Genomic DNA, 14,232 nt, shown 5'->3' on the forward strand with positions numbered 1-14,232 from the left:
GCTTGATTGACAGTAGTAGAACATTCAATTGAAAAAAAAACACTCTTCGATCACATTCTCCACCTATTTTTCCACAGAGTCTCAAAACGAGAAGAGCCATTTCTGCATTTGGCTTACAACTGAACCTGGAGGGCCAATCCCACAACATTTCCTAAAGAGCCTGAAGAAGGTTAGTGCTGTTCTAAAATGCCATATCAAACATTGGTTGCTACGGTAACAATATCATGTAGACATAAAAAACAGTAAAAATGTCTGAAAGAGGAATAATGGAGATTGGCAAACAAAGAATTATTATGTTAGTACAGTGCATTATATGTAACTAACCATCTCTAGGGTGCTAATATAAACTCCCTGCATTGTAATCCAAAAGAAAAATAAACAGGAGTCTAAATATACACAGTGAATGTACAGTCTTTGAAACATGACTCAATTTCAGATAATTGTGTTCCTGCCTATTAAATCGTGGAATGTGGTAAAAGTGTGCAGGCTCTATTTGGGCCTCGAATATGACTGAACTGGGGGTATAGAAACTCTGCACGTGTACCAGTACCCTGCTAAGTAGGAACTAAACCTCACGGAATGGGGAACACTCTGTGCCCCTAGATTCACCCGGTGGGATTTCGAACATAATTCCAAGTTTCACGAGGTGTAGCAGTCCCATTTACCACCTGCTTTTTCGCTCATTTCACTGAGATCTTTTAATCATGCCCACTACTGAGCACATATTTCCCTTCATCAAAACTTTCTTTCTTAAATTAAGGAAACTAGGACAAACCTCAATAAATGGCAGGTTCCGGACTGGAATGAAGCTTCTGTCTTTAGTTCGGTGCTGCCTAATGCTTGCACGGCTGCCTTCTATCACCATGGCCACCTACTCAGAGCAAACAATGCATAGTAAACATGTGTCCTAAGAAAGTTTGCAAGGGAGGAAAAAGCCTGAAGAGAAAAAGCATCCAGTGGTAAATGGAAGAAGTGTGGAGAAAGAAATAAGAAGTTGATACAAATAGTTGCATTATGATGCTAAACTACTCAGAACTGAGTATTAAAAAATCCAGAATCAGAAGACTTGCAGACAATTCTTGAATCAAAGCCAAATTCTGAGGAAAAACAAACCAACAGAAATCTAGAGCAAGGTGAGAAGGACAACAAAAACTCCATCTTCGGTTTGGAATGATGATATGGTCCAGCGCTGCCTCTTTATGGAGAACTATGAGACATAGAAGATTCCAGAAAACAGGACGTGACATCACAAGAAGTACATGAGCCATTTTGGATTGGGAAGTACTCATAGTAAGATACTGCACCCACCGTCTTGGAGTGGTAAAAATGATGTAGTCCAGCTTTGCCTATTCCGGAAGAACTTTGAGACATAGAATGTAACGTGGAGAATTCAAGAAGGTAAGTAAGTGGCTTACAGAAATAATTAGGCTTTCTCAAACACGCTTTCATTTGAAGATGTTCCCTGCAGAGGTTTAGGCTTTTAGGGGGGAAAGTTGCGCGGACCCATTAACTTTGAACCCCATTTGCAATCTTGCCTTACTTGAGACACAACAATCACCCCCTGTGCTGTTGCATCCAGGGAATGTAAGGTGGCCCCGTTGGACCCTTTTTCGTCAACCCCACTTCCACAAAGTCAGGTAGTGAAAGCATCTACTGGGAATATAAAACAGAACACGTACCACATGACGGAGAGTTCAAGAAATTTAGCACGCGCAGTCTTGCTTTTCTTGCCACAAATGCCAGTTGTTCATTGGCTAGATATTCCAAAATCCGTTCAGAAATCAGCACCAATGCAGGAATTGTTTGAGTCTCTAAGGGAGGCATGGTCCTGGCCAAGTAATGCAAGTAGAATTGGACAATTGGCCACCTCCAATGTAGTAGCCCACCCATTCGACACAGTAGGTTTCATCCATCCCCATGCAGGGATGAGATCCACAGGCTTTTCCATCAATGGTTAAACTTATTAATAAGACATAATTTGATGGACAACATTTTTTCCGTAGAATAATATAATAGTTTATTTGAAACATTTAAGCAGAGTAAAGTCACTGTTAGAAATGGGGGTCTCTAGTTGGCAGAGGTAGGTACCTTTGTCCAAGTAGGGACTCTTCTTCCTAGTCAGGGTACTCCCAGCAAGGAAGTTCAGGGTATCTGGGGTGAAGGCTTTGTGTCCCTGAGACCTCAGAACAGGAGGCAAGCTCTTCTTCACGCCCTTGGAGATCTTCCTCAAGCACTGAACAAAACAAACAGCAAAGTCCTTTTCCCTTTCCTTGGCAGAAAGTAGCCACTGCAGCCCAACCCCAGACAGCAAACAGCACAGGAGCAGTATTCCTCCTCAGTTTCTCCAGCTCTTCTCCTTGGCAGAGGTTCCTCTTGATTCCCAGAAGTGATGTAAAAGTCAGGGCCCCTGTTTTTATAGAGTAAATCTCTTTATACTCTGTGGCAAAGAAGCTCTTTGCCCAGCCAAAACCAGTTCTGTCCTCTCTGGTGCAGTTTCCTGGCAGGAGGTGGAGACAGCAGTGTCCTTGGCAGACCAGGCCCATTCAGGTGTGAAAGAAATCTCCTCCCCCTACTCTAAATGCAGACCAGGTTCATTCAGCTCAGCCTTCACTCACCCTGGCACACCTCAACCCTCCAAGTGGATGTCTGAATAGAATGCACATCTCCAGCCCCTGTCCCCCCAAACCCAGACAGGCAATACACAACCTAGCAGATGCACACTGGATGGTTAGGTAAGAAAATACCTACTTTCTAGAGCGACCCTTGACCCTGTTCTCAGGCAGGTCACTCCCCACGCCGCACAACCCCACCTGTGTGTCGCTGCCCTGAGCCTGCTGCAGGTTCGTGGTCGCTAGCTCTTGCGCTCGCTCTGCCCCGTTCTTCCTTGTTAGCCCTGCCGTGACTGCTCTTGCATTATTTTGTTGTATTCCACCTTTATTTCCTTTTCGTACTGTTGCCCTGTTATTGTGCCCTTCTCTGCCTTCTGTATCCCCCGCCCGCTCTACCCTCTCGTTTTTCCTGCCACTGCGTCCCCTGCGGCCCGCTCCCCTGCTCGCCCATTCGCCGCCCCGCTCCCGCCTCCCAGCTGCTCCTCCCTCCCACCTCCCCTTATATGGCGGCCGCATGCAGCGAGCGCGCCTCTGTGCACCTAAGGCAAGTCCGTCTGCGCCTGTCCGCGCCTGGACCGTGCCCAGCGCCAGACCCCCTGGCCCTCGCGAACGCCACGACACACAACGCCGCTACGACGCCAACACCCTCCATGCACTCAACACCGGACGAACGCACACCTGCTTCCTGGCCGCCCGAAGCACTCCAAAGGACCCTTCTCCTGCCAGAGCTGCAGCTTCACCAGCCTCCGAGCCACCAAACAACCCACCATGACAGGACGCAACCACCTCAGATGCATACTACTGAACACCCGCTCCGCATGCAAACACGCCGTCGAACTCTGGAACCTGCTCGACACATCCTCCCCGGACGTCGCCTTCCTGACAGAGACCTGGATGAACGCCTCCTCGGCACCCGACATCGCCATAGCCATCCCGGACGGCTACAAGATAACCTGCAGGGACCGCACCAACGGAGTAGGAGGGGGAATCACCATCATCCATAAGAACACCCTCAGGGTCTTGACCAGCACCGACGACACCCTCAGCACCGCCGAACACCTGTACTTCCAGATCCACACTGATCCCAACACCACCCTCAGAGGAACTCTCGTCTACAGACCCCCCAGACCCCGGCCTCAGTTCAGCGACTCCATCGCCGACTTCGTCAGCACGCACGCCCTTGCTTCCACAGACTACATCCTCCTCGGAGACCTGAACTTCTACCTCGAGAACAACAACAACACCAACTCCATCACTCTGATTGACAACCTCGCCAACCTCGGACTCAGACAGCTCGTCACAATGCCCACCCACTCCGCAGTCCACGCGCTTGATCGCATCTTCTCCGCGAGCCCCAGCGTCACCTTCAGCCACACCACCGAACTCCACTGAACCGACCATCACTGCATCCAATTCACCTTCCGGAAACACACCACGCACCACCGTACTCAACAGATCCCCTGCCGCAGCTGGAGCAAAATCACCAAAGACAAGTTAAACACCACCCTCGCCCGAAGCCCACCAGCCGACCTCGCCGACGCCCGCACCCTCAGACGTTGGATCGACAACTGCGCCAACACTCTTGCCCCGATCAAGAAACTCTCCAACAGACACACTAACAAGAAAGCGAGCTGGTTCACTGCAGACCTCCAAGCAAACCTGCCGTACACTAGAGAAGAAATGGCTCTGCGAACAGACACCAGACAGCTACACAGCCCACAAGAACGCTACTGTTAGACCTGTCAGCCCTTTGGGTGGTCCCTCCTCATCATTATTTATTTTGTCCCACTTTTGCCTCAAACCCTGTTGGAATTTTTCCTTTTTGGGAACCACCAGACTTTTTAGTGTTGCTGCAGATTCAGGGAGCCATTTTAGCTACCCCTGAAACTTCTGTCTGAGGGCCTGGAGCACAAAATGGTGGCCACCTGTGACATCACCAGCATCCACTGGAACCTACTAGCACCTTCCAGAACATTCCAGAACCCTGTGACAGTTGGAGGCGGTTTAGAATGTTGGGAAGCTAAGACAGAGAGTTGGCAGTTGGAGCTGGCAGTTGGCACCTGACTGGTGAAGAGAGAGCAGCACAACAGTGAAGGAGGAAGGAGTGAAGCAGCAGGGGTGGAAACTTGTGCCTGGAGTGGGGTCCATAAACCCACCCTTGATACTTGTCCCTACTGATGGATCCCAGCCTGTAGCCCTGTGTGGGAAGAAGCCAGAAAAACTCATCCTAAGGACCTGGACAGCAGGAACAGGCCTTAGAAGCAGAAAGCAGTAAGATCCTGACCTGGAAACTGGTTTCCCTGGAGTCCGGCGTCGAGTAGCCTAAGACCTGGAGCCCGAGGTGGAGAAGCGGCGCCGACTGAAGAAGCAGACGTCGTACCCGGAGCCGCCTGAGGTCGTGAGAGGGCGCCGACGGAGGTCGTGAGGAATACCAAAGGTCGAGGAGGAAGTTAACCGAGGTCGAGTGAGCGGCGTCATCGGAGGAGTGAAGTCCGCCCTCCGGAGTCGTCGGAGACCGAGGTGAAGTGTACCGGAGGTCGGGAGTGAGGATCGCACTCCGGAGTCGCCCGGAACCTGAGAGGAGGAGCACCGGAGGTCGGGGGTGAGGATCGCACCCCGGAGTCGCCGGAAGTCGACATCGAGGCCAGGCCGGCCGACGTCATCGAAGCCGAGAGCGCCATCGGACCGGAGCCGCCCGAGGTCGACATCGAGTAGAGACTGCCCGACGCCGTCGAATCGGAGGTCGAGATCGAACCGAGGCCGCCGACATCGGACCGGAACCGCCTACCGGCGTCGTCTAGAACTGACATTGTGCCGAGGCCGCCGAGACCGAACCGGAACCGCCTCACGGCATCGACACGACTCCAGCGGCGTCGGAACATCAGAAAAAGGGCAGTAAGTGGAGTAGAGGGCGCCTAAGGCCCTGTGGAGACCTGAGAGACTGCTCTAAGGGGATAGGGAGGTGCTGGAACCAACCTGACTGTGCCAGGGGTGAATTGGGACTAACCTAGAGAGGTTGTGTGGAGAGAGAAAGCCAGGGCACTGGTATTCCCCCCTTGATCTACCTCAGTTTAGGCCTCAGCCTTGTCCCAGCCAGGGAGTAGAACCCCTCAAGCCTTCCACAACCCTACAAGCTGTGCCTGGGCCAAATCAGCCCTTAGGAATTGAAAAGTGATCTGATTACATGAGTGCTGCTGTATACTTCTAATTATTTATTGGGGGCACTGTATTTATTGCTTCACTATATTTATTGGTCTACAGGACTTGTTGGTGTACAATATTTATTGGTTCAGTATTTATTGCCTCAGAATATTTAATTGCCTGTATTACCTGCACTTATATTTATGTCCCTTGTATTTATGATCATCCCTATTTATTGAATCTCCAGACAGTATTTATTTGACCTGCACTATTTAAAATTTGTATATTGTGATTGACCTATTTATTTTCCCAATCAGCAACTAAGAGAAAAAGATAAAGAAAGATATTTTCATAATTTTTACGGTGTAGAGTCGTTTTTGGAACGGATGCACGCATGGTTATTGTATGGGTATATTGTATGCTTAGCACGGTGCCTGTTTCCTGACCACTCGAGCCAAGCTACCACAGTGTGTTCGGGGAGTCCACCACCACCCTTTCAGAGTGGGAGTGGGCTGTTTCCAACATAAATTGGTGTTCAGTGGTGGGATCGAGCTGTGCCTACGTATACTCAACAATAACTGTGGGTAGTCCATAGGCCTACACCGGGAGTTTTCTCAAAGCGGCCTTCCTAATTGTGGGTTTTTGTTTTTTCCAAATTTACTCTGGTGGTGGGAGGAGGTATTATTAAAGGTACCCCCCTGCATTGTTACTGCACAAAACCTGTCCTCTAACCTGAGTGGGCAAGATGGAGTTTGTACTAGAAAATCTAGAAACGTACACTGTGGCCCAACTCAGGGAGTTTTGCCAGCGGGAGGGGGTGTACTGCCCCCCAGGAGCAAAGAAGGGTGCACTCCAAACCAGCTTAAGGGCTTGGGGGGAGGCACGCAGGGGAAGCAAGGCTGAGGAGGAAGACAGGGATGGAGAGCCTGACCCCGAGGGGGCTGAGATGTACCAACCTGAGGTGGGGAACCTGTCAGCAGGGCCCAGAACCATTTCTAGGAAGGGCAGCAGTGCCTCTAGCGGTGGCTTGTCTGAAGTGGAGCTAACAGACCGGAGGGAGAAAAGACAGCTCACATGGGACTTAGCAAGGCTGGAAAAGGAGAAGGAGGAGCAGAGGATGGCCCATGAATTGCGACTGAAAGAAATAGATCTTCAGATCTTGAGAATCGGGGCACAACCTGTTCCTAATGGTGGCAGCCAAATCCAAGAGGTCACCAGGGAACCCAAACCTTACCTGCCAAAGGACATAGTGGCTAGCTATGGGGTGGGTGATGATATCGCCAAGTGGCTAGCAGCCTATGAGGTCTCGTTGAGGGCCCATGGGGTTCCAGAGAAGTACTGGGGAGGGGGATTGTATAAGTACATGCCTCCAGCTGGTAGGGATGCTTTATTGGCCCTCGAAGAGGATGAGCAGACCCACTACCCCACCATGAAACTGGCGCTCATCAGAAAGTTTGGACTAACACCTGAAAAGTACAGACAGAAGTTCAGGGGTAGTCACAAACTGGGCACACAGAATTGGGTGGACTTCCTGGACTATGCAAAGAAGGCAATGGAAGGTTGGATTCAGGGCAGTGAAGTGAGGAACTACGAGGAGTTGTTTGACCTAGTACTGAAGGAACACCTGCTCGAGAAATGTTTCCCTGAACTGCGGCAACACCTGGTGGATAGCAAGCTGACCAGTCCCCGGAAGCTTGCTGAGGAGGCGGACATTTGGGCTAGTACCCGGGTGTCCACAAGGGGGACTGGAGGGGATACTCAAAAGGCCGGACAGGGCGCCCCCCAGAAGAAAGAGGGAGGGGAAAAGAAAAAGGAGTTCTCCAAAGGCCCCCAAAATAACTTCCAAGGGAAGGGAACAGGATTCACCCCTAAGGCTAACCCGCCCAGAAACCCTAATCCTGGCCAGAGTCAGCAGCCAAGGGTTGTCCATTGCTATGAGTGCGGTGGCGTTGGACACTATAAAGGAGATCCGAAGTGCTTGAAACGACCACCCCCTCCCACCCCCTCCCACTGGAGAAAAGACCCCCGGAGTAGCTAGTGTAGTGCTCGGGGAGGAGATGCCCTTAACTAAGGGAAGGGAGTGGGCGGGTGTCACTTTAGTGTCCCTGGGAGAACGGGAGATGGTTCCTAAGATCCAGGTGCCCGCAAATACCGCAAAGTATGGGCAATGGGTCACCATCAACGGCCAAAGAGGGGAGGCTCTGAGAGACACAGGAGCCAGTATGACTATGGTGCGTAGTCAACTGGTGTCTCCAGAGCAGGTAATTCCCGATGTACTCCACCCAGCCGCGATGGCTGACGGCAGAACAGGTCACTATCCCGTGGCCGAGGTTCCCTTTGAATGGGGGGGGGTTGCAGGTTCACTTCGAGTTGCCGTAAGCCCTGCCGTGCCAGTCGATTGTCTGCTGGGGAATGATATGGAGCACAACGCTTGGAAGGAGGTGGAATACCGGACTCACACCGAGATGCTGGGTACACCTGACTGGGCCTGTGTTAGCACAAGGTCCGCGACTACCCGAAGAGGGAGTTCATTTCGGCTGGAGCCTGGAACAAAGGCCCAGCCAGCTGCCAGTCAAGGGAAGAACCGAGGACAGGAGGAGCCTGCCTCGGCGTCTCCACCCCGTAGGACGGATAGGCCACCGGAGGTGGTGGACCAGGAGTCTGCGGAGGGGGACGTTACCAACCTGGAGGACCTACCCATCCCGGCCGAGTGGCACGTGGAGGGAGGCCCGTCCAGGGAGGAATTCTGCCAGGGCCAGAGGGAGTGCCCTACCCTTGAGGGGCTGAGGCGACAGGCCGAAGCCCAGGCAGCAGGGAACGTTGAAGGGAACTACAGTGTTTACTGGGAGGATGGCCTCCTCTACAGTGAACCCAAGGCACCCCTACATGGATCGTCACGAGCCTTGGTAGTTCCTCAACGTTATCGAGCCTTCCTTCTGGAGTTGGCTCACGAGATACCATTGGCAGGACACCTGGGGCAAGACAAGACCTTCGCCCGTCTTGTCCCACACTTTTATTGGCCTCAGATGAAAGTGTCGTCCGATACCTACTGCCGGACATGTGTGTCTTGCCAAGCCAGTGGGAAAACAGGGGTGAAGCTGAAAGCTCCCCTGGAACCACTTCCTGTCGTTAGCACCCCCTTTGAAAGGGTGGGCATCGACATTGTGGGTCCGTTAGATCCGCCAACATCAGCTGGTCACAGGTTTATCCTGGTCCTGGTGGATCATGCCACACGGTACCCAGAGGCAATACCTCTGAGGACCATAACAGCACCTGTTGTGGCTAGGGCCCTGATGGGAATCTTTACCCGAGTGGGTTTTCCCAAGGAAGTTGTGTCCGACAGGGGGACCAACTTCATGTCAGCGTATATGCGGGCGATGTGGAAGGAGTGTGGAGTGACCTACCGGTTCACAACTCCTTACCACCCCCAGACCAATGGTCTCGTGGAGAGGTTTAACAAAACCTTGAAAGGCATGATCAGAAGTCTGCCTGAAAGCCTGCGGAGGAAATGGGACGTCCTCCTACCCTGTTTACTTTTTTCTTACAGGGAAGTGCCACAGAAGGGAGTGGGCTTCAGCCCCTTCGAGCTTCTGTATGGGCACCCTGTACGTGGACCTCTTAACCTGGTGAGAGACGGATGGGAAAGAACTCCCAGAAAGCTCCCCCAGGATGTGGTGAGCTACATGCTGGCCTTCCGGAGCCAAATGGCTAAGTTGTGGAAGCAAGCTTCTGACAACTTGGAAGCCAGCCAAGCAGTAATGAAGGCGTGGTATGACCACAATGCTCACCCGGTGGAGTTGGAGCCTGGCCAGAAGGTGTGGGTGATCGAACCCGGAGAGCTTAGCGCCCTCCAGGATCGCTGGTCAGGACCCTTTGAGGTGTTGGAGAAGAAGGGTAAGGCTACCTACTTGGTGGACCTGAAGACCCCTCGTCAGCCCCTGCGGGTGCTGCATGCCAACCGCCTCAAACCCCACCACGAGAGGCCCGAAGTCATCTTGATGATGGTGACTGACGGAGGAGAGGACGTGGAAAGCGAGCCTCTCCCTGATCTGTTTGCGTCTCAAGAGAAGGATGGGTCGGTGGAGGGAGTGATTCTCTCCCCATCTCTAACTCCTGAACAGCAGGAGGACTGTCGCCAGGTCCTGGGGCAGTACTCCTCGTTGTTCTCCCTTGTCCCGGGTAGGACTCACCTGTGCGTCCATGACGTGGACACAGGAGACAGCCCACCTGTGAAGTCCAAGATCTACCGGATGTCAGACAAGGTGAAGGCCAGCATTCATAGTGAAGTCACTAAGATGCTGGAGCTAGGAGTGATCGAACCTTCTAGCAGCCCCTGGTCCAGTCCGGTGGTGTTAGTACCAAAAGCTGCACCACCGGGTGCCCAACCAGAACTGAGGTTCTGTGTGGACTATCGGGGACTGAATTCAGTGACCAAAACTGATGCTCATCCGATCCCTAGGGCGGATGAATTGATTGACCGGCTGGGAGCTGCCCAATATCTAAGTACCTTTGACCTTACTTCTGGGTACTGGCAGATCTCTTTGACTGATGGAGCAAGGGAAAGGTCAGCCTTCTCCACGCCCAATGGCCACTACCAGTTCTGTGTGATGCCCTTTGGGCTCAAGAACGCACCTGCCACGTTTCAGCGCCTGGTAAACCAGATCCTCACCGGAATGGAGAGTTTCTCTGCTGCTTATCTGGATGACATAGCCGTCTTCAGTAACAGCTGGGAGGATCACTTGCGTCACCTGCAAGCTGTTCTCCAGGCCCTGAGACAAGCTGGATTGACGATCAAGGCCAGCAAGTGCCAGATCGGGCAGGGGTCGGTAGTGTACCTTGGACACTTGGTGGGTAGGGGAGCGGTGCAACCCCTCCAGGCGAAGATCGAGGCCATCATGGCCTGGAAACCCCCCAAGACACAGACTGAGGTCCGAGCATTTTTGGGCCTCACGGGATACTACCGTCGCTTCGTGAAGGGATACGGTACCATCGTAGCCCCCCTCACGGAGCTCACGTCCAAGAAACAACCTCGACGGGTAGTCTGGACGGAGGCCTGTCAGCAGGCCTTTGTGAGATTGAAGAAAGCCATGTGCGAGGCCCCGGTCTTAAGGGCCCCAGACTTTTCCAAGAAGTTCATTGTCCAGACAGATGCATCAGAACATGGCATTGGGGCAGTGTTATCGCAACTCAACGAAGAGGGTCTGGATCAACCCGTGGTCTTCCTATCCCGGAGACTACTCCCCAGGGAACAGAAGTGGAGTGCAATAGAGCGTGAAGCCTTTGCAGTGGTATGGGCTCTGAAGAAGTTGCGGCCATACCTGTTTGGCTCGCACTTCCTAGTTCAGACCGACCACAGACCCCTTCGTTGGCTGATGCAAATGAAGGGGGAGAATCCCAAGTTGTTGAGGTGGTCTATTTCCCTACAGGGGATGGACTTTCAGGTGGAACATCGGCCTGGAGTGGACCACGCCAATGCAGACGGTCTCTCAAGGTATTTCCGCCTTAGTGATGAGAACTCCCAAGGGGTTGGGTAGCTCTCCCCACTTTCAGCTGGGGGGGACGCGTGTTAGACCTGTCAGCCCTTTGGGTGGTCCCTCCTCATCATTATTTATTTTGTCCCACTTTTGCCTCAAACCCTGTTGGAATTTTTCCTTTTTGGGAACCACCAGACTTTTTAGTGTTGCTGCAGATTCAGGGAGCCATTTTAGCTACCCCTGAAACTTCTGTCTGAGGGCCTGGAGCACAAAATGGTGGCCACCTGTGACATCACCAGCATCCACTGGAACCTACTAGCACCTTCCAGAACATTCCAGAACCCTGTGACAGTTGGAGGCGGTTTAGAATGTTGGGAAGCTAAGACAGAGAGTTGGCAGTTGGAGCTGGCAGTTGGCACCTGACTGGTGAAGAGAGAGCAGCACAACAGTGAAGGAGGAAGGAGTGAAGCAGCAGGGGTGGAAACTTGTGCCTGGAGTGGGGTCCATAAACCCACCCTTGATACTTGTCCCTACTGATGGATCCCAGCCTGTAGCCCTGTGTGGGAAGAAGCCAGAAAAACTCATCCTAAGGACCTGGACAGCAGGAACAGGCCTTAGAAGCAGAAAGCAGTAAGATCCTGACCTGGAAACTGGTTTCCCTGGAGTCCGGCGTCGAGTAGCCTAAGACCTGGAGCCCGAGGTGGAGAAGCGGCGCCGACTGAAGAAGCAGACGTCGTACCCGGAGCCGCCTGAGGTCGTGAGAGGGCGCCGACGGAGGTCGTGAGGAATACCAAAGGTCGAGGAGGAAGTTAACCGAGGTCGAGTGAGCGGCGTCATCGGAGGAGTGAAGTCCGCCCTCCGGAGTCGTCGGAGACCGAGGTGAAGTGTACCGGAGGTCGGGAGTGAGGATCGCACTCCGGAGTCGCCCGGAACCTGAGAGGAGGAGCACCGGAGGTCGGGGGTGAGGATCGCACCCCGGAGTCGCCGGAAGTCGACATCGAGGCCAGGCCGGCCGACGTCATCGAAGCCGAGAGCGCCATCGGACCGGAGCCGCCCGAGGTCGACATCGAGTAGAGACTGCCCGACGCCGTCGAATCGGAGGTCGAGATCGAACCGAGGCCGCCGACATCGGACCGGAACCGCCTACCGGCGTCGTCTAGAACTGACATTGTGCCGAGGCCGCCGAGACCGAACCGGAACCGCCTCACGGCATCGACACGACTCCAGCGGCGTCGGAACATCAGAAAAAGGGCAGTAAGTGGAGTAGAGGGCGCCTAAGGCCCTGTGGAGACCTGAGAGACTGCTCTAAGGGGCTAGGGAGGTGCTGGAACCAACCTGACTGTGCCAGGGGTGAATTGGGACTAACCTAGAGAGGTTGTGTGGAGAGAGAAAGCCAGGGCACTGGTATTCCCCCCTTGATCTACCTCAGTTTAGGCCTCAGCCTTGTCCCAGCCAGGGAGTAGAACCCCTCAAGCCTTCCACAACCCTACAAGCTGTGCCTGGGCCAAATCAGCCCTTAGGAATTGAAAAGTGATCTGATTACATGAGTGCTGCTGTATACTTCTAATTATTTATTGGGGGCACTGTATTTATTGTGTTAACCTATTTATTGCTTCACTATATTTATTGGTCTACAGGACTTGTTGGTGTACAATATTTATTGGTTCAGTATTTATTGCCTCAGAATATTTAATTGCCTGTATTACCTGCACTTATATTTATGTCCCTTGTATTTATGATCATCCCTATTTATTGAATCTCCAGACAGTATTTATTTGACCTGCACTATTTAAAATTTGTATATTGTGATTGACCTATTTATTTTCCCAATCAGCAACTAAGAGAAAAAGATAAAGAAAGATATTTTCATAATTTTTACGGTGTAGAGTCGTTTTTGGAACGGATGCACGCATGGTTATTGTATGGGTATATTGTATGCTTAGCACGGTGCCTGTTTCCTGACCACTCGAGCCAAGCTACCACAGTGTGTTCGGGGAGTCCACCACCACCCTTTCAGAGTGGGAGTGGGCTGTTTCCAACAGCTACCCACAGACACCATCACCTAATCAGATTCGCCAAAAGGGCCTCCTTCAAGGACCGACTTGACAACAACGCGCACAACAGCAAAAAGCTCTTCAACATCGTGAAGGAACTCTCCAACCCCAGCTCCAACACCAACGACATCCCCCCATCGCAAGACCTGTGCGACTCCCTTGCCACCTTCTTCCATCGCAAGATCGCAGACATCCATGACAGCTTCAACAACCTGACCACCCCGACAACCACCGACACCTCAGACTCCGTGGCCACCACCCACATCAATCCCCTGCTCACGTGGACCAACATTAACGACGACGACACCATCAAAATCATGAACACCATCCACTCCGGCTCTCCATCAGACCCATGACCACACCACATCTTCAACAAAGCAAGCGCCACAATCGCACCCCATCACCGCAAGGCCTTTAACATCTCCTTCGAGACCGCAACCTTGCCAGAGAGCTGGAAGCACGCCGAGATCAACGCCTTTCTGAAGAAACCCAAGGCGGATCCGAAGGACCTCAAGAACTTCTGGCCCATCTCCCTGCTCCCATTCCCAGAGAAGGTCATCAAGAAGGCCGTCAACAGACAGCTGACCAGCTACCTCGAAGAGAACAACATCCTGGACCCGTCACAGTCCAGGTTCCGCAGCAACCACAGCACCGAGACTGCCCCCATCGCCGTCACCGATGACATCAGGGCCCTGCTGGACAAAGGCGAAACCGCGGCCCTCATCGTCCTGGACCGATCAGCCGCCTTCGACACGGTCTGCCACCGCACCCTACGCACACGCCTCCACAACGCAAGGATCCAAGACAAGGCTCTGGAATGGACCACCTCCTTCCTCTCTGGCAGAACCCAGAGCATCCGCCTCCCCCCTTTCCGCTCCGAAGCCTCCGAGATCTCCTGCGGCGTACTCCAAGGATCATCCCTCAGCCCGACATTGTTCAACGTCTACATGGCAC

At 52.8% G+C, this 14,232-nt stretch overlaps 1 protein-coding gene across 1 annotated transcript in view; it reads left to right on the forward strand.

Moving 5' to 3' along the window:
* Nucleotides 1-14,232, forward strand: part of LOC146859134 (uncharacterized) — a 2,052,335-nt gene that overhangs the window by 1,584,035 nt on the left and 454,068 nt on the right. Inside the window, exon 90 of the mRNA XM_085649806.1 lies at nucleotides 78-169. Within this exon, the coding sequence (XP_085505932.1) occupies nucleotides 78-169 (92 nt within the window). The remainder of the gene's footprint in view (nucleotides 1-77; nucleotides 170-14,232) is intronic.

This window comes from Triturus cristatus, chromosome 3_2, assembly GCF_964204655.1.
Source record: "Triturus cristatus chromosome 3_2, aTriCri1.1, whole genome shotgun sequence".
In the NCBI taxonomy this organism is placed as follows: domain Eukaryota; kingdom Metazoa; phylum Chordata; class Amphibia; order Caudata; family Salamandridae; genus Triturus; species Triturus cristatus.